The sequence below is a fragment of the Bombina bombina genome, chromosome 8 (genome assembly GCF_027579735.1).
Source record: "Bombina bombina isolate aBomBom1 chromosome 8, aBomBom1.pri, whole genome shotgun sequence".
NCBI classification, from domain to species: Eukaryota; Metazoa; Chordata; class Amphibia; order Anura; family Bombinatoridae; genus Bombina; species Bombina bombina.
This window is the reverse complement of record NC_069506.1, coordinates 82505703-82531485: the sequence shown is the minus strand read 5'-3', so window position 1 is coordinate 82531485 and position 25783 is coordinate 82505703. Positions and strand designations below refer to the sequence as shown.

The 25783-nt window shown below is 41.5% G+C and overlaps 1 protein-coding gene across 3 annotated transcripts in view; it reads right to left on the bottom strand.

Annotated features, from left to right (window-relative positions):
• The window catches only part of VPS13D (vacuolar protein sorting 13 homolog D), a 1255097-nt gene that overhangs the window by 681709 nt on the left and 547605 nt on the right, over positions 1-25783 (bottom strand). For all 3 annotated transcript variants that reach the window (XM_053690423.1, XM_053690422.1, XM_053690424.1), the window contains 2 exons: positions 22652-22699; positions 995-1145 (listed from right to left, as the gene is read on the bottom strand). In XM_053690423.1, coding sequence (XP_053546398.1) covers positions 995-1145; positions 22652-22699 — 199 coding nt within the window. The remainder of the gene's footprint in view (positions 1-994; positions 1146-22651; positions 22700-25783) is intronic.

Here is a 25783-nt window from a genome sequence, read left to right as displayed (position 1 = left end):
AGCACGCCTGACCGAAAAGGCTGCGTCACTAGACATAGGCCGTTATGTTCCAAAATAGCCATGAGCCGAAGCAACACTACACAGTAGCAGACAGAATCACATAACAAACATGATGATAAACCCCCCTGTTCAATAATCCCCCTCAGGAAATATTAACCCTTGATTCCTAGATACAAAAAGGAGCCTCACTGAGACCATATGTTAAAGTTATCCCCGAAAGGTTGTAGCCCCTCTCGGATAAACAGTTGAAATTACAATACATCCATGATAAAAGTAAAATGAAACAATCTTACCGGAATCTACGCCGTGGAACAGGAACACAGCCCTTCAAGTGTGACAGATAGTAGCGTCGCCTCTGCCATGGACTTCAGAGAAAAAAAGCAGGCAGCGAAACTCGTCAACGCTGGTTGCTTGTGGAGCTGTTAATATGAGTCGGGATGGTTTCACAGAAAGTCTCTCCCTGCATCTCCGGACTCTAACTTTCGTCCATGGTCTCACTGAGAGGCTGACAGGACTACTTAAAACTCCAGTCCCATGCTGAAGAGTACTACCCTCCATAAGAGACTATCTAAAACTTCTGACACTTCTCTGCCAACCTCCTGGGACGAAAGGCAAAGAATGACTGAGGGATGAGGGAAGTGGGAGGAGCATTTAAGCTTTTGGCTGGGGTGTCTTTGCTTCCTCCTGGTGGCCAGGTTCTAAAATCCCCAAAGTAATGAATGCAGCTGTGGACTCTTTCCATTTATGAAAAAAAGGGACAAAATAAATAATGAAAGCTTATTGCAGTTTTTTTTATATATATGATTTATTATTTTAGATTACTATCTTAAAGTGGTTAATGTCCCTTTAACATTGGAAGAAAAGAGATTTTTAACTGGTTACTCCCACAACTATTCATTGCTTTTTAATTATAATTCTATAATTATTAAAGAATAAAATACAAAACACATATTGATTAAAAAAATGGCAATTTGAAAATAAATATAACACATACTGTCTGGTGCCGAAGGGCTGTCGAGTCTAAGTTCCATCGGTATTTCTAATTTATTTTTCACAATCAATGATGAACGGATCGTAATGACTTTACGTGCACTGTCTTCCATGGTGATGGCAAATACAACTCGCACTGGAGGTAAGGCAGAAAACTGCAAACAATGGAATATAAGCGTAAATAATGTATACTGTATAACAGACAATAATACGTAAACAAAATTGGGTGCATATTTAATTTATTTGACCATTACTCAATTAAGAATCCCATTTTTATACCATGATATTATAATAAAATTTAATTCTAAATGTTACTTGAAAACTCTTTCTATTTATTTTGTGGAATAAAAAAATCGCAATTACGTAAAGAAGGAAGGAAAGCGAGGCATAAAGAGAAAGAGATATCAGATATAATAGCAGGTATTTACAGAAAACCAACACCAAACACTTAAAATTTGAAAAATATACACAAGCAAATGAATGAAACATACTTGCATATAACTATTTTAAAAATTGGACAAAAAGCAACTTAAAGGGATATAAAATCCCAATTTTTTTCTCTCCATGATTCAGATAGAGCAGACAACTTTAAGCAACTTTCTAATTTACTCCTAGTATGAATTTTTATTTGTTCTCTTTGTATCTTTATTTGAAAAGCAGGAATGTAAATGGTCCATTTTTGGTTCAGCACCCTGGGTAGCGCTTGCTGATTGGTGGCTAAATCAGCAGGAGAAAATTGATAGTAGGAATAAATTAGAAAGTTGCTTAAAGGGACAGTCTACTATTGAATGTTTATTGTTTTAAAAGATAGTTGATCCCTTTATTACCCACTCACCAGTTTTGCATAATCAACACAGTTATATTAATATACTTTTTACCTCTGTGATTACCATGTATCTAATCATCTTCTGACAGTCCCCTGATCACATGACTTTGTATTTATTATCTATTTACTTGCATTTAGTACTGTGTTGTACTAAATCTTAAATAACTCCTTGGGCGTGAACAACATGTTATCTATATGGCCCACATGAACTAGCAGTCTCCTGCTGTGAAAAGCTAATAAAAAGCATGTGATAAGAGGCTGTCTGTAGTGGCTTAGAAACAGGCAGAACTTTAGAGGTTTAAATGTTATAAAGTATATCAATATATCAATGTTGATTGTGCATTATCTATCTTTTTAAACATCCCTTTAAAACAGTATTATGCAGCCAAAAATTGAGAAAATATTTTCTAAATGTAATTTGTCAGAAAAATAAATAAGATATTTTTTTAACTTATCATTGCACATATTGTTTACCTTCAACATATAGACATATTTTTAATGCTAAAAAACAAAATTTATGCTTACCTGATAAATTTCTTTCTTTCCGGCATCATTCCAATTACTAGTGGGATATTCAACTCCTGGCCAAAAGGAGGAGGCAAAGAGCACCCCAGCAAAGCTGTTAAGTGTAACTTCCCTTACCCATAATCCCCAGTTATTCAGCCGAAAGAAAATGGAAAAAACATAATTTATGTAAGAACTTACCTGATAAATTCATTTCTTTCATATTGGCAAGAGTCCATGAGCTAGTGACATATGGGATATACAATCCTACCAGGAGGGGCAAAGTTTCCCAAACCTCAAAATGCCTATAAATACACCCCTCACCACACCCACAATTCAGTTTAACGAATAGCCAAGTAGTGGGGTGATAAAGAAAGGAGTAAAAAGCATCAACAAAGGAAATTTGGAAATAATTGTGCTTTATACATAACCACCATAAAAAGGGTGGGCCTCATGAACTCTTGCCAATATGAAAGAAATGAATTTATCAAGTAAGTTCTTAAATAAATTATGTTTTCTTTCATGTAATTGAGCTAGTGACATAAGGGATAGCAATACCCAAGATGTGGATCGCCACTCAAGAGTCACTAGAGAGGGAGGGAATAAAATAAAACAGCCATATTCCGCTGAAAAAAAGTAGTCCACAACCCAAAAAAATAAGTTTATTTTCATTTTTGAAAGAAAAAAACTTAAATCAAAAGCAGAAGAATCAAACTGAAACAGCTGCCTGAAGAACTTTTCTACCAAAAACTGCTTCCGAGGAAGCAAATACATCAAAACGGTAGAATTTAGTAAATGTATGCAAAGAGGACCAAGTTGCCGCTTTGCAAATCTGATCAACTGAAGCTTCATTCTTAAAAGCCCACGAAGTGGAGACTGATCTAGTAGAAGGAGCTGTAATCCTCTGAGGCGGGGCCTGAGCCGACTCCAAATAAGCTTGATGAATCAAAAGTTTCAACCAAGAAGCCAAGGAAATAGCAGAAGCCTTCTGACCTTTCCTAGGACCAGAAAATAAAACAAATAGACTGGAAGTCTTCCTGAAATCTTTAGTAGCTTCAACATAATATTTCAAAGCTCTTACCACATCCAAAGAATGTCAGGATCTTTGAAAAGAATTCTTAGGATTAGGACACAAGGAAGGGACAACAATGTCTCTACTAATGTTGTTAGAATTCACAACCTTAGGTAAAAATTGAAAAGAAGTACGCAAAACTGCCTTATCCTGATGAAAAATCAGAAAAGGAGACTCACAAGAAAGAGCAGATAACTCAGAAACTCTTCTAGCAGAAGAGGTGGCCAAAAGGAACAACACTTTCCAAGAAAGTAGTTTAATGTCTAAAGAATGCATAGGTTCAAATGGAGGAGCCTGTAAAGCCTTCAGAACCAAATTAAGACTCCAAGGAGGAGAAATTGATTTAATAACAGGCTTAGGGGCCTAAATATCAAGCCGTCAACCTCAAATACGCTGGAATTCCGCAGCATATTTGTGGCGAGGCTGATTCGCCTTAGTTATCAAAGGCTCGAGACCGGCAAAAGTAGAATTTTGTGACGTAAGCTTCGATCCGCCGGACTCAGTCCGACACAGATCGATTCTTACGTCACTCCAGATGTTCCGCACACAAGTGCGTCACATTCTCACTACTTTTGCTAGTTATCAAATGACTAGCAGGTACGCTCGGCACTTTTACGGCCCAGCGTACCTGGTTTTCAAACCGCCACCCCTGGAGGCGGCGGATCCCATAGGAATTAATGGGAGTCTGACCATAGCGAAAGTACAAGTTCGCTGCTGACAGACATCCCATTGATTTCTATGGGAGCTGTCTGCACTTAACACCCTAACATGTACCCCGAGTCTAAACACCACTAATCTGCCCCCCTACACCGCCGCAACTAAATAAAGTTATTACCCCCTAAACCGCTGCTCCCGGAGCCCACCGCAAGCTACTCTATACATATTAACCCCTAAACCACCGCTCCCGGAGCCCACCGCAACTATAATAAATGTATTAACCCCTAAACCGCCGCTCCCTGAACCCGCCGCAACCTATATTAAATGTATTAACCCATATCCTGCCCCCCCTACACCGTTGCCACCTATAATAAATTTATTAACCCCTAATCTGCCCCCCCTACACCGTCGCCACCTATAATAAAGTTATTAACCCCTAATCTGCCCCCCCTACACCGTCGCCACCTATAATAAATTTATTAACCCCTATCCTGCCCCCCACTACGCCGCCGCTACTGTAATAAAATTATTAACCCCTAAACCTAAGTCTAACCCTAACGCCCCCCCTAACTTAAATATTAATTAAATAAATCTAAATAATATTTTTATTATTAACTAAATTAATCCTATTTAAAACTAAATACTTACCTTTAAAATAAACCCTAATATAGCTACAATATAAATAATAATTATATTCTAGCTATCTTAGGATTTATATTTATTTTACAGGTACCTTTCAATTTATTTTAACTAGGTACAATAGCTATCGGAACAGCCAATAGAATGCGAGCTCAATCTGATTGGCTGATTCCATCAGCCAATCAGATTTTTCCTACCTTAATTCCGATTGGCTGATAGAATCCTATCAGCCAATCGGAATTGAGGGGACGCCATCTTGGATGACGTCCCTTAAAGGAGCCTTCATTCGTCGTAGTCCGTCGGTGAAGAAGGAGGTTCCGCGTCGGCGGGAGGAAGATTCAAGACCCGGCTTGGAAGATGACATCGCCCGGATAGAAGACCTCTTCAGCGCCTCTTGGAAGATGACATCGCCCGGATCGAAGACTTCTTCAGCGCCGCCTGGATGATGACTTCATCGGAGGGAAGATTTCTTCAGCGCCGCTTGGAGGATTAACTTCTTCCGCTCCGGATGTCCACTTCGGTTCCATCGCTGCTCGGCTGAGTGAAGACGACTCAAGGTAGGATGATCTTCAGGGGATTAGTGTTAGGTTTTTGTAAGGGGGGTTTGGGTTAGATTAGGGGTATGTGGGTGGTGGGTTTTAATGTTGGGGGGGGTTGTATTTTTCTTTTACAGGCAAAAGAGCTGAACTTTTTTGGGGCATGCCCCCACAAATGGCCCTTTTAAGGGCTGGTAAGGTAAAAGAGCTTTGAACTTTATTTAATTTAGAATAGGGTAGGGTATTTTTTTATTTTGGGGGGGTTTGTTATTTTATTAGGGGGCTTAGATTAGGTGTAAGTAGCTTAAAATTGTTGTAATATTTTTAAAATGTTTGTAACTTATTTTTTTATTTTTTGTACTTTAGTTAGTTTATGTAATTGTATTTAATTTAGTTATTTGTAGGTAGTTTATTTAATTAATTTAATGATAGTGTAGTATTAGGTTTAATTGTAACTTAGGTTAGGATTTATTTTACAGGTAATTTTGTATTTCTTTTAGCTAGGTAGTTATTAAATAGTTAATAACTATTTAATAACTATTCTAACTAGCTAAAATAAATACAAAGTTACCTGTAAAATAAATATAAATCCTAAGATAGCTACAATATAATTATTATTTATATTGTAGCTATAGTAGGGTTTATTTTACAGGTAAGTATTTAGTTTTAAATAGGAATAAGTATAGTGTAGTGTTAGGTGTAATTATAACTTAGGTTAGGATTTATTTTACAGGTAAATTTCAGTTTATTTTAGCTAGGTAAGCTATTAAATAGTTAATAACTATTTAATAGCTATTGTACCTAGTTAAAATAAATTGAAAGGTACCTGTAAAATAAAAATAAATCCTAAAATAGCTAGAATATAATTATTATTTATATTGTAGCTATATTAGGGTTTATTTTAAAGGTAAGTATTTAGTTTTAAATAGGATTAATTTAGTTAATAATAGAAACATTTTTTAGATTTATTTAATTAATATTTAAGTTAGGGGGGCGTTAGGGTTAGACTTAGGTTTAGGGGTTAATAATTTTATTACAGTGGCGGCGGTGTAGTGGGGGGCAGGATAGGGGTTAATAAATTTATTATAGGTGACGACGGTGTAGGGGGGGGCAGGATAGGGGTTAATAGGTTTAATATAGGTTGCGGCGGGTTCAGGGAGCGGCGGTTTAGGGGTTAAACTATTTATTTAGTTGCGGAGAGGTGCGGGATCAGCAGGATAGGGGTTAATAACTTTATTATAGAGGGCGACGGTGTAGGGGGGGCAGGATAGGGGTTACTAGGTATACTGTAGGTGGCAGCGGTGTCCGGGAGCGGCGGTTTAGGGGTTAATACATTTATAAGAGTTGCGGCAGGGTCTAGGAGCGGCGGTTTAGGGGTTAGTAACTTTATTGAGTTGCGGGGGGCTCCGGGGGCGCCGGTATAGGGATAGAACAGTGTAGTTTAGTGTGGGTGCTTAGTGACAGGCTAGCAATAAAGCTGGGGAAAAGCCGAAGGGCTGCGAGATCGGATGAGTGATAACTCTCACAGTCCGCTGCTCATCGCCCCGCGGCTTTTTGACATCTTTTTTTGATAACTTAGGCGAACGTATTCAAGGTCCGCGGCGGCGAAGGTAGGCGAGCTTAGGCGGGCGTATTGGGCCGGCGAAGGCAGAAAAGTAGACGGCTTGATAACTACCCCCCTTAATACGAACTAAAGCCTGTACAAAACAGTGAATATCAGGAAGTATAGCAATCTTTCTGTGAAATAAAACAGAAAGAGCAGAGATTTGTCCTTTCAAGGAACCTGCAGACAAACCCTTATCCAAACCATCCTGAAGAAACTGTAAAATTCTAGGAATTCTAAAAGAATGCCAGGAGAATTTATGAGAAGAACACCATGAAATGTAAGTCTTCCAAACTCTATAATAAATCTTTCTAGAGACAGATTTACGAGCTTGTAACATAGTATTAATCACTGAGTCAGAGAAACCTCTATGACTTAGTACTAAGCGTTCAATTTCCATACCTTCAAATTTAATGATTTGAGATCCTGATGGAAAAACGGACCTTGAGATAGTAGGTCTGGCTGTAACGGAAGTGGCCAAGGCGTGCAACTGGACATCCGGCAACACAAATGATTGTTCCAGGATGATTTTGGAGATCACTCTTGGAAGGAGAACTAGAGGCGGGAAAATGTAAGCAGGATGATAAAACCAAGGAAGTGTCAGCTGATCCACTGCTTCCGCCTGAACCTCCCTGGACCTGGACAGGTATCTGGGAAGTTTCTTGTTTAGATGAGAGGCCATGAGATCTATCTCTGGAAGACCCCACATCTGAACAATCTGAGAAAACACATCTGGATGGAGAGACCACTCCCCTGGATGTAAAGTCTGGCGGCTGAGATAATCCGCCTCCCAATTGTCTACACCTGGGATATGCACCGCAGAGATTAGACAGGAGCTGGATTCCGCCCAAACAAGTATCCAAGATACTTCTTTCATAGCTTGGGGACTGTGAGTCCCACCCTGATGATTGACATATGCCACTGTTGTGATATTGTCTGTCTGAAAACAAATGAACGGTTCTCTCTTTAACTGAGGCCAAAACTGAAGAGCTCTGAGAATTGCACGGAGTTCTAAAATATTTATTGGTAATCTCGCCTCTTGAGATTTCCAAACCCCTTGTGCTGTTAGAGATCCCCAAACAGCTCTCCAACCTGAAAGACTCGCATCTGTTGTGATCACAGTCCAGGTTGGCCGAACAAAAGAAGCCCCTTGAACTAAACGATGGTGAGCTATCCACCATGTCAGAGAATTTCATACATTGGGATTTAAGGATATTAATTGTGATATATTTGTATAATCCCTGCACCATTGATTCAGCATACAAAGCTGAAGAGGTCTCATGTGAAAACGAGCTGCAGTCATGACACCTAAAACTTCCATGCACATAGCCACTGAAGGGAATGACTGAGACTGAAGGTGCCGGCAGGCTGCAACCAATTTTAAACGTCTCTTGTCTGTTAGAGACACTGAATCTATCTGGAAGCCTAAAAAGGCGACCCTTGTCTGAGGAATCAAGAAACTTTTTGGTAAATTGATCCTCCAACCATGTTTCCGAAGAAACAACACTAGTTGATTTGTGTGAGATTCTGCAGTACGTAAAGACTGAGCGAGTACCAAGATATCGTCCAAATAAGGAAACACCGCAATACCCTATTCTCTGATTACAGAGAGTAGTACACCTAGAACATTTTGAAAAGATTCTTGGAGCTGTTGCTAGGCCAAATGGAAGAGCAACAAATTGGTAATGCTTGTTTAGAAAAGAGAATCTCAGAAACTGATAATGTTCTGGATGAATCGGAATATGAAGGTATGCATCCTGCAAGTCTATTGTGGACATATAATGTCCTTGCTGAACAAAAGGCAGAATAGTCCTTATAGTTACCATCTTGAAAGTATGTACTCTTACACAACGATTCAAAATTTTCAGATCCAGAACTGAATAAAATTTCCTTCTTTGGAACAATGAATAGATTTGAATAAAACCCCAAACGTTGTTCCTGAAGAGGAACTGGCATGATTACCCCTGAAGACTCCAGGTCTGAAACACACTTCAGGAAAGCCTGAGCTTTTACTGGATTTGCTGGGATACGTGAGAAAAAAAATCTTCTCACAGGAGGTCTTACTCTGAATCCTATTCGATACCCTTGAGAGATAATGCTCTGAATCCATTGATTTTGGACAAATTTTATCCAAATATCCTTGAAAAACCTTAATCTGCCCCCTACCAGCTGAGCTGGAATGAGGGCCGCACCTTCATGCCGACTTAGGGGCTGACTTTGGTTTCCTAAATGGCTTGGATTTATTCCAATTTGAGGAAGGCTTCCAATTGGAAGCAGATTCATTGGGAGGAGGATTGAGTTTTTGTTCCTTATTCTGATGAAAGGAACGAAAATGGTTAGAAGCCTTAGATTTACTCTTAGGTTTTTTATCCTGAGGCAGAAAAACTTTCTTTCCCCCAGTGACAGTTGAAATAATAGAATACAACTGAGAACCAAATAAATTATTACCTTGGAAAAAAAGAGATAGTAATCTAGATTTAGATGTCATATCAGCATTCCAAGATTTAAGCCACAAAGCTCTTCTAGCTAATATAGCTAAAGACATGGATCTAACATCAATTTTGATAATATCAAAAAAGGCGTCACAAATAAAATGATTAGCATATTGCAGTAAGCGAATAATGCTAGATAAGTCAGAATCCAATTCCTGTTGCGCTAAATTCTCCAACCAGAAAGTTGATGCAGCCGCAACATCAGCCAAAGAAATTGCAGGACTGAGAAGATGACCTGAATATAAATAGGCCTTCCTTAGATAAGATTCAAGCTTCCTATCTAAAGGATCCTTAAAGGAAGTACTATCTTCCATAGGAATAGTGGTACGTTTAGCAAGAGTAGAAATAGCTACATCAACTTTGGGGATATTTTCCCAAAACTCCATAGATTTTGCTGGTAAAGGATACAATTTTTTAAACCTTGAAGAAGGAATAAAAGAAGTACCTGGCTTATTCCATTCCCTAGAAATCATATCAGAAATAGCCTCAGGAATAGGAAAAACCCCTGGAGAAACAACAGGAGGTTTAAAAACAGCATTTAAACGTTTATTAGACTGAATGTCAATAGGACTGGTTACCTCAATATCCAAAGTAATTAACACTTCTTTTAATAAAGAACGCATATACTCTATTTTAAATAAATAAATAGATTTGTCAGTGTCAATGTCTGAGGAAGGATCTTCGGTATCAGATAGATCCTCATCAGAAGAGGATAAATTATTATATTGTTGGTCATTTGAAATTTCATCAACTAAATGAGAAGTTTTAAAAGACCTTTTATGTTTATTAGAAGGTGGAAATGCAGACAAAGCCTTCAGGATAGAATCAGAAACAAATTCTTTAAAATTTACAGGTATATCATGCACATTAGAAGTTGAAGGAACTGCAACTGGCAATGTACTATTACTGATGGATACACTATCTGCATGTAAAAGTTTATCATGACAACTATTACAAATGACATTCGGCGAAATAATTTCTACAATTTTACAACAAATGCACTTAGCTTTGGTAGAATCGATGTCAGGCAGCAATGTTCCAGCAGAAACTTCTGAGGCAGGATCAGATTGAGACATCTTGCAAAATGTAAAAGAAAAAACAACATATAAAGCAAAACTATCAATTTCCTTATATGACAGTTTCAGGAATGGGGAATAAAATGCAAATAGCATAGCCCTCTGATAGGGAAAAAGGCAAGAGACAAACATCAATGGGGTATTGAAATAATGAAAAAGTTTGGCGCCAAGTATAACGCACAATGTAACTTAAACTTTTTTGGCGCCAAAAGTAACTGGAAATGACACACTTGCGTTACTAATGACGCAACCGTGTGAAAGGTCGAGAGTGGGATCGTGGACACTCCATGCCCGGAAAGAAATAAATTTATCATTTAAGCATAAATGTTGTTTTCTTTCCTATGGCATGGAGAGTCCACAAAGTCATTTCAATTACTAGTGGGAACCAATACCCAAGGAAGAGGACACGGAATGAACAGGGAGGGAGAACAAGGCAGGAGGACCTAAACAGAAGGCACCACCGCTTGAAGAACTTTTCTCCCAAAAGAGGCCTCAGCCGACGCAAAAGTATCAAATTTGTAGAATTTGGAAAAAGTATGCAAAGAGGACCTTTTTGCCGCCTTGCAAATCTGTTCCACAGAAGCTTCATTTTTGAAAGCCCAAGAAGAGGAGACAGCCCTAGTGGAATGAGCCATAGTTCTCTCAATAGGCTGCTGTCCAGCGGTCTCATAAGCAAAACGAATCCTTCTTCTTAACCAGAGGGAAAGAGTAGTAGAAGTGGCCTTCTGACCCTTACGCTTTCCAGAGAAAACAACAAACAGGGTAGAAGAGTGCCGAAAATCCTTAGTAGCTTGTTAGTAAAATTTTAGAGCATGCGCAACATCCAAGTTATGCAAAAGACGTTCCTTACAAAAAGAAGGAACAACAATTTCCTGATTAATGTTTCAATCCGATACCACCTTAGGGAGATACCACAATTTAGTACGAAGGACGGCCTTATCTGCATGATAAATAAGGTACGGGGAGTCACACTGCAGAGCTGAAAGCTCTGAAACTCTGCGAGCGGAAGAAATAGCAAGAAGAAACAAAGCCTTCCAAGATAACAATTTTATATAAACAACATGCATCGGCTCAAACGGAGCCTGCTGCAAAACTTTAAGAACTAGGTTAAGGCTCCGAGGAGGAGCAACAGGTTTAAACACAGGCCTGATTCTGACCAGGGTCTAAACAAAAGCTTGAACATCTGGTAATTCTGCCAGACGTTTGTGCAAAAGGATAGACAGAACAGAAATCTGACCTTTCAGAGTAACGACTGACAAACCTTTCTCCAGGCCATCCTACAGAAAAGATAAAATTCAGGGAATCCTCACCCGACTCCAAGAAAAACCTTTAACTTCAAAGTAACAGGTTTACGAGCCTGAAGGATAGTATCAATGACTGCCTCCGAAAAACTACGTCTAGACAGGACTAGGCGTTCAATCTCCAAGCTGTCAGCTTCAGAGAATCTAGATTTGGATGGAGGAAAGGACCCTGAATTAGAAGGTCTTTCCTCAGAGGTAACCTCCAAGGTGGAAGAGATGACATCTTCACCAGATCCGCAAACCAGATCCTGCGAGGCCAGGCAGGAGCTACTAAAATCAAAGACGCTCTCTCCTGCTTGATATAAGCAATGACTCATGGAGGAAGAGCAAACTGAGGAAACAGGTATGCTAGCCCGAATTCCCAAGGGACCACCAGAGCATCTATCAGGGCGGCCTGAGGATCTCTTGACCTTGAACTGTACTTTGGGAACTTGGCGTTTTGTAGAGACATCATTAGATCCAACTGCGGAACCCCCACATCTGAGGGTTATCCTGGAGAACACTTCCAGATGGAGAGCCCACTCACCGGGATGAAAAGTCTGTCTGCTCAGAAAATCTGCCTCCCAATTGTCCACTCCTGGAATGTGGATGGCAGACAGGAGACAATCGTGAGCTTCCCGCCCACTGCAGGATGCGAGTCACCTTCTTCATGGCCAAGGAACTTCAAGTTCCTCCCTGGTGGTTGATGTAAGCCACTGAGGTGATGTTGTCCAACTGGAATCAGAGAAACCGGACTAAAGATAATTGAGTCAACGCTGTCAAGGCATTGAAGATTGCTCTCAACTCCAAGATGTTTATGGGAAGAGAAGACTCTTCATAAGGCCACATGCTCTGAGCCTTCAGAGAACCCCAAACAGCTCCCCAGCCTGACAGGCTGGCGTCTGTAGTCACAATCATCTAGGAAGATCTCAGGAAGCAAGTGCCCTGGGACAGACGTTCCTGTTTAATCCACCAAGAGAGAGAGTCTCTTGTTAGGGGGTCCAGATTTATCCTCTGCGATAAATCTGAATGGTCTCCGTTCCATTGAAGGAGCATGCAAAGTTACAGCAGTCGCAGATGGAACAGAGCAAAAAGAATGATGTCCATGGAATCCACAATCAGACCAATCGCCTCCATGCATTGAGCCACTGATGGATGAAAAGCAGACTGGAGGGAAAGGCAAGAAGCAAGAAGTTTGGATTTTCTGACCTCCGTCAGGAAAATCTTCATGGACAGGAAATCTATGATTGTCTCTAGGAAACACAATTTTGTAGTTGGAACTAGAGAACCCTTTTCCAGATTCACCTCCCACCCGTGGGAATGTAGAAAAGACAACAACATCTCTGTATGAGATTTTGCAAGTTGAAAGGATAACGTCTGAAACAAGATGTCGTCTAGATAAGGCGCCACATCAATTCCATGGGATCTGATCACTGCCAATAGGGCTCCCAGAACCTTTGCAAATATTCTGGGAGCTGTGGCAAGACCAAACGGAAGGGTAATAAACTGGAAATGCATGTCCAGAAAGGCAAACCTTAGAAACTGGTAATGATCCCTGTGCATGGGAAGGTGTAACTATGCGTCCTTCAGGTCTATGGTCGTCATGACCTGACCTTCCTGGACCAATGGAAGAATGGAATGAATATTTTCCATCTTGAAGGACGGAACCCTGAGGAATTTGTTGAGACACTTTAGATCTAGCATGGGACAGAAAGTTCCCTCCATTTTGGGAACCACAAATAGATTTGAATAGAATCCTAGACCTTGTTCCTTAAGAGGGACTCTTACAATAACTCCCAGGGAGGATAGGTCCTTTATGCAATTTAAGAAGGTCTACTTCTTTACCTGGTTTGAGGATAGTCTTGACAGGAGAAATCTGCCCTTTGGAGGGCAAGACTTAAATCCTATTTTGTAACCCTGGGATACTATGTCCACAGCCCATGATTCTGGGACATCACGTATCGAAGCATGTCAAAAAAGAGAAAGCCTGCCCCCCACCTGATCCAAATTCGGATCGAGGGCGGACCCATCATGCTGATTTAGAGTCAGCGGAACGCTTTTTTGTTTTGCTTTCCTTTGTTCCAGGGCTGGCTGGATTTCCAAGTGGACCTGGATTGGTCTGGTTTGGAAGAGGAGGAATTCGGTCCCTTACATTTGCGAAAGGAACAAAAATGAAAAGTCTGTCAACCCCTAGGTCTATTCTTCTTGTTCTGAGGTAGGAAAGATCCCTTTCCACCCGTAATTTCTGAAATTATTTCCATCAGACCAGGTCCAAACAAAGTTTTACCCATATGAGGAAAAGCCAAAAGCTTGGCCTTTGAAGAAACATAAGCTGACCAAGATTTTAACCACAAAGCTCTGCGGGCTAGCACAGTGAAACTAGACATCTTATCTCCCAGTCTAATTATCTGCATGATGGCATCACAGATAAAGGTATTGGCCAGTTTAAGAGCTTTGATTCTATCTTGGATCTCCTCTACCATAGTCTCTTCTGAAATAAGATCAGACAGGGCATCGCAGCAGTAAGATGCTGCTCCCGCAACCGTGGCAATACTCGCCACAGGTTGCCACTGTAATCCTTGATGGATATACATCTTTTTTAAGTAAGCCTCTAGTTTCTTATCTATTGGATCCTTAAAAGAGCAACTATCCTCTATAGGAATGGTAGTTCTTTAAGCAAGAGTAGAAATAGCTCCTTCTACTTTAGGCACAGTACGCCATGAATCACGAATAGAGTCAGCAACAGGAAACATCTTAAAAACAGGGGAAGGGGAAAAAGGAACCCCTGGCTTATCCCATTCCTAAGCAATAATTTTAGGCATCTTCCTTGGAACAGGAAAAACATCCTCAGAAGATGGAGAATCATAAACTCTATCCAGTTTAGAAGACTTTGTGGGTTTGACAGCAACCGAAGGTTCAGAGTTCTCCAAAGTAGCTAGGACCTCATTCAGTAGTAATCAGAGGTGTTCAAGCTTAAATCTAAAATTAACCTCTTCAGATTCTGAAAATTTTTCCACTTAAGTGTCAGAGTCTGAGATTTCACCATCAGAAGCTACTGAAGTATTCTCCTCATCAGACAATTGAGAAAGGTTGACCAATGCAGACATAGAGAGGCCTTACTAGCAGTCAAATGTTTAGATTTTCTCTTACGCTTACCCGAAGAAGGGAAAGCTGACAAAGCCGCTGATACTGCAGAAGTAATCTGAGCGGCTAAATCCCCATGTAAATAAACACGCCCAGGTGGATGAGAGGACACAGAAGGCACAGTATGAGAAACAATTAAGGCTTGGGACATTTGAGGAGAAAGCTGAGGCATGTCACACACAGCATTATCCTGAGAGACACTTGGCTCAGAAGGGAGTAATTTGCCTAAAATTTTTAAAGTTTTAGATAAACATGAGGAACAAAATTGCATTTACAGGACAATTTGAACCTCTTAAGAAAGTAAGCATTTATCCACAGACATAGACTGATCTAATTCTGAATCCACAACTACAGGAAACTTTAATCAAAATATTAAAAAATATTAGACACGATTCCGACGGAACTCTCTTGCAGCTATCCTCTCCTCTATAAATGATCCGGTTGAAGAATAAAGAATAAACATCAAAGCCGACACAGCTCTGCAACGCAGAAACGGCCTCACTATATACACCTCAACAGCTCCGCTCCGATAAAGCAAAAGTGTGGGCGTCACATGAGCGGGACAAAAAGTAACTAGGCCACTCAGAAAGTGCGAGAAAAGTGAACCGCTGTTAAAAAAAACCAGTTGATAATAAAACCGTTACCTCAATACAGTATCAGAGAAGCCCCATCAAGTGTCATAACCTATGTACTAGCCTCTAAACATAGAAAGCATACACATATGTCTGATCATCTAATAAAGGAAATCCTCTACCGATTAACCTTTTCTTCCTATAGCCAAGTGAACTCCCATAAGTCTCATACTGGTCTATTAAAACACCAAAGTGTCAAAAATGTTGTCCACAATATGAATCCTTAATTGTTAAGGATTATTATGTCCAAAAATTGATCAGTATGAGGATTAACCTCTAAAGTGCTGCTGTCCTCCTTTACCTAGAAGGCAAAGGCACTTACCTTAGATCCAGCTGCAGGACAGATACTGCTACTTAGGTGTAGCAGGTACTTCACTCCCTGTCATGGACCTGTAGGAAAAGAAAGAACAGAGTAACCAACTCTGGCTTTCTACAAAAGGGTTGCAAAGTGTTAAAAGTAAAGCAAACTTCGCCGCATTTTAACTGCTAAAAGCCACCACTACTCTTACTAAAGAGATTGACACCGACACAACTAGACCCCAATCAATCAAAGGATTAAATATCTTCAGACACCAACTTCGCACATCCTCCATTGACAGAGGCAAAGAGAATGACTGGGGAGTATGGGTAAGGGAAGTTACACGTAACAGCTTTGCTGGGGTGCTCTTTGCCCCTCCTGCTGGCCAGGAGTTGAATATCCCAATAGTAATTGGAATGATGTCGCGGACTCTCCATGCCATAGGAAAAAAGGAAAAAAAAAAAAGGACCTATGCGTTTATAATAAAATGTGATGCCACAGAATATGACCATACTCAGACAGCCACCAGCTTACAAGGTATTCCAGTGTTTACTGGTCAGAACACTACAGAACTGTGGACTCTTTGACAAGGCCCATATAGCCCAAAATGTACATCTGTGACTAGTTTTACAAATCCTTTGTTCAGAGGAGAATTGCCTGGTATTTCAGGGCTGGAATGTCCTTTTGGATGGAATCAGATTCATATAACGCAGGAAAGCTTACTTCTGTGAAAGGAACAGATTGGGCAAAAAGAGGGTGCACCTAGGATGGAGACCAACCCCTAGGGCGGGCTATTAAAAAGACATCAAACCTAAAATCTACTTTTTTACTTCTATTATCAAATGTACTTTGTGGTCATGCTATTCTTTGTTGGAGATATCTAGGTAGGTAGCGTGCACATTTAGTGCTGACATCTCTTGCTAACGTATAAAATTGTTGCAAAACTGCTGCCACATAGTGCCTGGCTTATATACAACACCTAATACATTATCATAAAACCCACCAGAGCTTTTTTGAGGTGCTTAAATCAAGCAGCACTTTATATATATATATATATATATATATATATATATATATATATATATATATATATATATATATATATATATATATATAGTCAATGTTTGTATGTACATGTGCACTAATACCCCCTGTATTGTGTAACTATGTGGCCTTATTGGCGGCACTCCCAAAAATGTATTTCAAAGTATGTATTTCAATGTGTGTGTATGTGTGGATCTTTGAATGTTTACTATGTTAGAAGGAATACGGTCATCTCCACACCTCTTTTAGTGGACAGAAACACATCTCCAAAAACAAAAAGCTATTTTAGTAATCACACGAAAAACTTAAATTATGCTTACCTGATAATTTTCTTTACTTCTGACAGGAAGAGTCCACAGCTGCATTCATTACTTTTGGGAATTCAGAACCTGGCCACCAGGAGGAGGCAAAGACACCCCAGCCAAAGGCTTAAATACCTCCCCCACTTCCCTCATCCCCCAGTCATTCTGCCAAGGGAACAAGGAACAGTAGGAGAAATATCAGGGTGAAAAATGTGCCAGAAGAACAAAAATTACGGCCGCCCCATAGATAAAACGCAGGCGGGGAGCTGTGGACTCTTCCTGTCAGAAGAAAAGAAAATTATCAGGTAAGCATAATTTAAGTTTTTCTTCATGAACAGGAAGAGTCCACAGCTGTATTCATTACTTTTGGGAAAACAATACCCAAACTTTAGAGGACACTGAATGAAAACAAAGGGCAGGTACAGAAGGCGGCCCCTTCGAAGGGCACCACAGCCTGAGAATACCCAACACCCGATAAAAAACTGTATCACTCAAAAAACAAGGGGTAAAAACCGGAAAGGACCAAGTAACTGCCCTTCAGTTAAACAACCTGCAAGCCGTGCTAGAGACCACACAGAATCCCTAGAGTCCACTGAGCACAAAGGCCTCCTGAGGAGCCAAGCCCTGCGGGTCTCGGCTACCACGAAACGTACCCCTGACCCGAAGGAAGAGAACCTCCCTCTACCTCCGAGGGGGACAACAGTGGACCCAATAAGAGATCCAAAGGACCATTAACAAGGGTAAGAAGAAACCTCAAAAAGACTAAAGCGAATCCAAGGTTGCTACAAGACCACCGCCCAGGGAAATGAACTCCCTAGAAGGACTCACGAGGAAGAACAAAGGTCCACCCTCAGATCCATAACACAGCACCATATAACTTACGGTGCTCCAAGGAAGCCGCAAGCTCCCCACTATACCATAGCCTAGCGGACACAACTGCTAAACTAGTCAAACATAGGTAGGCTAACTGTCCTAGCAGATAAAAAAGGCTCTCTGTGAGAACACAGAGCCACCTCTGAACAATAACTCGCGAGGTCCAGTATCAAGGCAGCAAAGCTGACCCTAAGCCATCGTGGGATACCATCCCACAGAGAAATGCAGAAAAATATCGGCAACAACTCCCATCCAGGAAGAATCCGGACCCTAGAGAGCATCCAACTCCAGCAGCAAATGCAACCAGAGGAGGGATGGACACTGATAACCCCCACCGAAGGTAGGAGAACAGGATCAACAAAGTACACGGTCAAGAATCAACCGAGCAGACCGATCCCAAAAGGCTGGTAACGACCGAAGACAGAGAATACAAATTTCTCTGAACCAGAAGTCAGGAAGAGAAAAGAGGGGCCTAAGAGGAAACGAAACCCATTGGAGAACAACTCTGACCTTACTTAAATCGGGCGTGCTACCACGAAGCCATGACAGAAAAACTACGTGCTCGGGTTCCAGAACTCCTACACAGCTCCCTTCCCTAAAGAAGGAACACTCCCAAAAAGGAAGATAGGGCACTGAACTACAGCACCATAGTACCAGAATTTAGCCCCCTGACCTTGTGCACGCAAGGAAGAGAAGAACCCCTCAGGAAAGGAGTAGATAAGGACCCTCGGGGCCTCAACGGATACTGTGATACTTCAGAAACCTCCCCAAAGGAGGGCAACCTCAAAAGAAACGCATCACCAGCCATAGGCATGGAGAAGAGGATGTAGAAAAAGGGTAAAAACCATACCAATTGAGAAGAGACCATTCGGCCAATATCGCCAGCTCAGTTGATACAAACAACCCCGAGCCCACATCAAGGTGCAATAGCTGCCCCTGATGATAAATGTAGGATACCGCCTGAGAGACAGTAAAGCTAACCATCAGGCAGTTACCAATTCTCCCATTAGAGACAAAACCTACCCCCCTGAAGGGACAAGCGGATGTTCCAAAACCTAAGGGTTGAAAACTGAACCACCCAAGACCAAATCCAGAATCCGGACCCCGAAACCTCAGGCAAGAGACATGGCCATAAGCCAGTCCCCCAGAAACCGGGACCGGGTGAATGTTCTAACCCCCTGAGGAACCATCAAGCTGCCTCATATGGAGGAGCACACCCTGGGCAGTGCATCCCACATCCCAATGTCCTCGGACATTGGACCTTCGCATTAGATTTAGACCAAAGAGCCTGACAATACATCTTAACAGGCCTAAGAAGATGGCAACCAGCGCCTGGAGGTGGATCTGAACCCAGGACCCTCTGCTTGCAAGCCCAAGAGCTAGATCTCCTAGAGGGTCGAAAAGGCAACACCCCAGAGTCTAAAGACCACTAGGATTACAAGGGACAGGTTCCAAACAAGCTCTTAGGTTGAGAGGAAGACATAATCTCCAAGATCCTTACAGGATCAGCCTCCCGGAAGTCCCTGTACCGCACAAGGAATAATGATGGGAGCCTCAGAACTCCTGGCAGACCAGCTGACCAGGGGGAAAATTGGAATAACCCAAACCCCTGCGTGCCCATATATGAGAGCGAGCTAGATACTGAAAAGGAAGGACGACATGCCCAAAACTCCAGACACAGATGACCCGACCACCCAAGAAAGGAAAAAAGCAGCCCCAGCAACCTACGAGAGGTACTGTGAGTAGGCCACAAGAACAAACATCCAAAAGATACCAAGAGCCCACTAGGACTGGAATCCTCCAGCACCGCCAAAACATGCCTTAGTAGGACACAAAGACGTGCCAATCTATAACGGAAGGCAAAATGTTCCCCCGCCGGATCAATGGACGACCACGGCCCCTAGGGGTGGGGCCCCTGAAGCCTCAGAGGCCATCACTTCCGCAGAAGGCCAAACTGAATCAGGCAATCTCACGCTTGACGGGCCCTGGTTAACAGAACACGGAGAGTATCTTAAAAATACTTCTCTAAGTAGATATAAATGTGCCAGCGCCATAGATATGGCCATGCGGAAGCGTGCTGTAACCTCTGGAGGAAACAAGCCGCCTTCCGGAGAAGGAGTAACGGCCATAGGGACACCTGCTTGCGTAGCAAAAGAAGGTTCTGGGGCATGCACTTCACAGGACATGGAATCCTCGGGGCAGATGGCTCAACGCACTCTAGAGCTCCTTGATTCAGTACTCTAGAACGGCAATCGGAACATAACTGATGGACATGGATAACCTGGGCCATTTCATACTCTTCGCAAGACGTATACTCCGAATCAGAGATATCCGTCTCTAAAAAATCAGAGTTCTCCATAACTTGGAGATTGCAATTATGGTTAAACACTAAACAGCACCTTACACCTCCAATGGCTGGGGCACTCACCACCTCCTGTGAACCAGACAACGAACAGACTCTCTCCGTCACCACTCGGTCACATAACAAACATGATTAAAGTCCCCCCTGTTCAATAACCCCCCTCAGGAGGTATTAACCTTTGATTCCATAAAATAAAGGAGTCCCACTGGGACCCTGACTTCTTTCGTTAACATTACATTCACATATCAAAATAAAATGAAACGATCTTACCGGAATCAACGGCGTGGAACAGGATCACGGCTCTTCAAATGTGACAGATAGTAGCCTCGTTCTGACATGGACTTGAGTGAATAAGGGCAGGCAGCGAAACTCGCCAACGCCGATTGCCTAGAAGCTGTTAATATGAGTCGGGATGGTTTCGCAAAAAAGACTCTCCCTGCATCTCCGGACTCTAACCTTCATCCATGCTCTCACTGAGAGGCTGAAAGGATTACTTAAAACTCCAGTCCAATTTCGAAGAGTACTACCCTCCATAAGAGACTATCTTCAATCTTCTGACACTTCTCTGCCAACCTCCTGTGACGAAAGGCAAAGAATGACTGGAGGATGAGGAAAGTGGGGGAGGTTTTTAAGTCTTTGGCTGGGGTGTCTTTGTCTCCTCCTGGTGGCCGGGTTCTGAATTTCCAAAAGTAATGAATGCAGCTGTGGACTCTTCCCGTTTAAGAAGAAAATATTTTTTTTATTTAAGTTATTTCCCTGTGCTAGAGGCAAAACTTTGTTTGCCTCCAATCATGGAAGCAGGGCCAGTGTGTCCATAAGGCCGTCTAGGTGCACCAGCAACGGGGGGGGGAGGGGGGGGAGACACAATCTTGGAGCAGCCACTGCATGCTGCTGCAGCATTATTGTGATATATTTTTTTTTTACTGCTGGGCACTGCAGCGGTGCCTTAACTTTTACTTTGCGTTAGCTGCTAGTATTGGGGTAAGTGAACTGTGCACCCACTCACCACCACCCATGTGTAGCATACTCCCCAGTTCAACACAGCAACGGTCACGTTTCTTAGTTACACAGCACCAGGAACATGACCTGAGAGGGAGAAGCAGCATTATTTGTAGCTTTGTTATTGAATGTTGCAAAACACTGTTGCCATAGAGTACTAAAGACACGTTATGAGCCTACCTAGTTTTACTCTTCAATAAAAGATACCAAAAGAACGAAACAAATTTGTTAACAGAAGTAAATTGGAAAGTTGTTTAAAATTGCATGCTCTATCTGAATCATGAAAGTTTAATTTTGATTTTACTGTCCCTTTAATATCAACATCATTAATGTGACTTAATTTGGTAAGTAGTGGAGAGATTATTATGTCCTTCACCTCTGCACTGTATAAGCAATTTCCAGCCTTGTGAATAAAATGTTTCACTGGAGCTCTGCTGGCATGAAGCTGCACCCATTGTCTAAGAGTGAAAGTGACTGATCTTCTGGATATAAAAGGTTAGTTTAAAAATGTACTCTTACCCCTGTTACAAATAAGGGTCCACTTATTGCACTTAATTTAAAACAGGAATCTGCTGTGAAAAGCGTCTCTTGTACAACTGCCTCCACCTGTTTGGCTACTAGTCCAAAGACCTCAGTCAGTGGCCCAGCACACCTCCACGATCATGGTACTTCACACAACTGCTAAATTGTGGGAGCTGTTCAAGTACCAGGATCGCCAAGGTCTGCTGTGCCGCTGACCGAGGTCAGAGATTTTCCTCCATATGTGGATTTACCTTCTTCCCTTTTGGGCATAGAACTGTATGTTGAATTAACTCTTTCATTACCATAAACATTTTATTAGATCATTTAGATGTGTTTTAGAGGGCTATCTGTTAACATCACCAATATTTTATGAGTAATTCTGAATTTTTCCATTTTTCTTGTGTGCTGGTTATATTGTTGCTCTTAATGTATTATATATGTATATTATATATGTATCATTGCTTTTCCTTAAAATTAAACTCAGCAACCTGTTTGTCCTCTGCCCCAGAAGGGCTGGAAAGAATACACATTTATGAGTGCTGCAAGACATTCTTACTATATAGGGCAATAATTCACCTTTACTGCAGTAAGTCATATTAATAAGTTGTTTCTAATGAATTCTTGGTATAAAAGATACAAAAATGTTTGTTTAACTCTTTGCTGTTTCATTTAAAAAAAATATGTTATAAACAGCATAAAATAAACCAGTTACTACAGATACAAAGAATGTATTGTTAAATAGCACCTATAATCCTTTTTATATTTTTAAAATAATATAAAAAAATCAAGAAAACACTTACATAGACCTGCGGGTGAATGATATTTGTTTTACTTATTGGGCTGCCAACCTAAAAAAAGAAGAAAAATAAATTATTACCTTTTACAGACTATAGATGACTTCCTTCCATCTATAATTACAAGGAATGCAAACAACGTAATGTATTTTATAAAGGTTAATTTTCTTTTAATGATAATTGTATTAGAAATTCTAATGCATGACATATATTGAAGGTTTTTGTTCTGGAAAAATAAGTAGACAAAGATTATTAAAAGAGATATGAAACAGTGCTTCTTTACTAAATAACAAAAATAATATAAATTATGCTTACCTGATAATTTCATTTCCATCGTGGGGAGGAGAGTCCACAGCTTCATTCCTTACTTGTGGGAATTAAGAAACTGGCCACCAGGAGGAGGCAAAGTCACCCCAGCCAAAGGCTTAAATACTCCTCCCACTTCCCTCATCCCCTAGTCATTCTGCCGAGGGAACAAGGAACAGTAGGAGAAATTTCAGGGTATAAATGGTGCCAGAAGAATAATATTAATTTTAGGTCCGCCCACCGGAGCAATGGGCGGGAGCCATGGACTCTCCTCCCCACAATGGAAATGAAATTATCAGGTAAGCATAATTTATATTTTCCATCTAAAGGGGAGGAGAGTCCACTGCTTCATTCATTACTTGTGGGAACAAATACCCAAGCTCTAGAGGACACTGAATGAAAAAACAGACCATAATCTGAGGGCACCACAGCCTGTAAAACCTTTCTCCCAAAAACTGCTTCCGCCGATCAAAAGCATCAAATTTGTAAAATTTTGTAAAGGTATGTAAGGAGGACAAGGTAGCTGCCTTACAAATCTACTCCATAGAGGCCTCATTCTTGAAGGCCCAAGAAGAAGCCACAGCTCTAGTTGAATGAGCCGTGATCCTCTGCTCCTCAACCAAATGGACAAAGAAGTTGAAGAGGCTTTCTGCCCCTTGCGCTTCCCTGAATACACCACAAAAAGAGATGTAGACTGTCTGAAATTCTTCGTAGCTTGAAGATAAAACTTCAAAGCTCGAACCACATCCAAATTATGAAGTAACCTCTCCTTAGGAGAAGGGTTAGGACACAAAGAAGGAACAACTATTTCCTGATTAATGTTACGGGTAGACACAACCTTGGGAAGAAATCCCAAACCAGTGCGAAGAACAGCCTTATCAGCATGAAAAACCAGATAAGGAGGCTCATATTGCAAGGCCGCCAACTCAGATACTCTGTGTGCCGATGCAATAGCCAACAAAAACAGAACCTTCCTAGAAAGTAACTTAATGTCAAGAGAGTTCATAGGTTTAAACGGAACCCTCTGCAACATCTTCAGAACCAAGTTCAAGCTTCAGGGAGGAGTGGACTGTCTAAAAACAGGCCTGATTCTAGACAGAGCCTGAACAAAAGACTGAATATCAGGAAGCTCAGCGAGCCTCTTGTGCAACAGAACAGATAAAGCCGAAATCTGTCCCATCAAGGAACTGGCGGCAAGCCCCTTCTCCAGTCCATCCTGGAGAAAGGACAGAATCCTGGATACCTTAACCTTGTGCCAAGGATATCCATACTTCTCACACAAGGACAAGTAAGTCCTCCACACCTTATGATAGATGTGACGAGTGACCGGCTTCCTGGCCTGAACGAGAGTACTAATCACTATCTCAGATAATCCTCTCTTAGCTAAGGCTAAGTGTTCAATCTTCACGCAGTCAGCCTCAGAGAATCTAGATTTTGATGTTGAAAGGGATCCTGCACCAACAGATCCCTGCAACAGGGTAACCTCCATGGAGGAGACAATGACATCCCACTCGATCCGCAAACCATGTCCTCCGCGGCCACGGAGCAATCAGAAGAGCTGAAGCTTTCTCCTGCTTGATGCAGGCCACTACTCCAGGTAGAAGTGGCAATGGTGGAAAAAACGTAAACTAGGTTGAACCCCCAAGGAACCGCTAAGGCATCTGTCAGCTATAAATTCAAATACTATACAGATATGTTAGATGTTGACAACAAAATGTACAGAATGACTAGAATAGAGCACAATACTCCCCTCTTAGGTGACCGCAGCCTTCTAACAGTCTCTCCCAACAGGACTGTGAGTAGAATATGGAATATGTATATAGAGGCGCTGGTCTTGGATCCTTCTGTGTGTTGTAGTGCACACTGAAGAAAGAAACTTGACTTGTGATTCGCAGGAGTTAACAACAAAATAATGTGCAGTATACTTACTCCGAAAATTTCAGAGTTCAACTTCTTCATAAGGATCTATGTATGGGAAAATCAGGACATAGATCCTTATGAAGAAGTTGAACTCTGAAATTTTCGGAATAAGTATACTGCACATTATTTTGTTGTTAACTCCTGCGAATCACAAGTCAAGTTTCTTTCTTCAGTGTGCACTACAACACACAGAAGGATCCAAGACCAGCGCCTCTATATACATCTGTCAGCTATGTCTGGGGGATCCCTGGATCGCGACCCGTATCTGTGTAGCTTGCAATTGAGTCTGGACGCCATGAGATCTATTTCCGGCGTCCCCCATCTGAGACAAATCTCCGCAAATGGGGGATGGAGAGACCATTCCCCCGGATGGAAGGATTGCCTGCTTAATAAATCCGCTTCCCAGTTGTCCACACCCGGAATGTGGATTGCTGAGAGCGAGCAGCTGTGGGACTCTCCCCATTCCAATATTTGAAAAACCTCCCTCATTGCTAGGGAGCTTCTCGTCCCCCCTGATGGTTGATGTAAGCCACCGAGGTAATGTAGTCTGTCTGGAACCTGATGAAGTTGAACGACCCCAGGAGAGGCCACTCCTTCAGAGCATTGTAGATCGCTCAAAGTTCCAGAATATTGATTGGAAGAAGAGACTCTTCTCGAGACCAGTTTCCCTGTGCCATCCTGGCACCCCAAACAGCACCTCAGCCTGCTAGACTCGCGTCCATGGTCACAATCTCCCAGGACGGTTTCAGGAATTTGGATCCACCAAATTTGAAATCTATTCAGAAATCCTGGGAAACTATGTTTAGAACCCAGAGATCTTGGACAGACTGTAATAGGCCTTTTAAAAAAATATGTAAACTGCCATCTATAAGAAAATAATCTGGATCAGGGCCATACCTCTCCATGCTGATT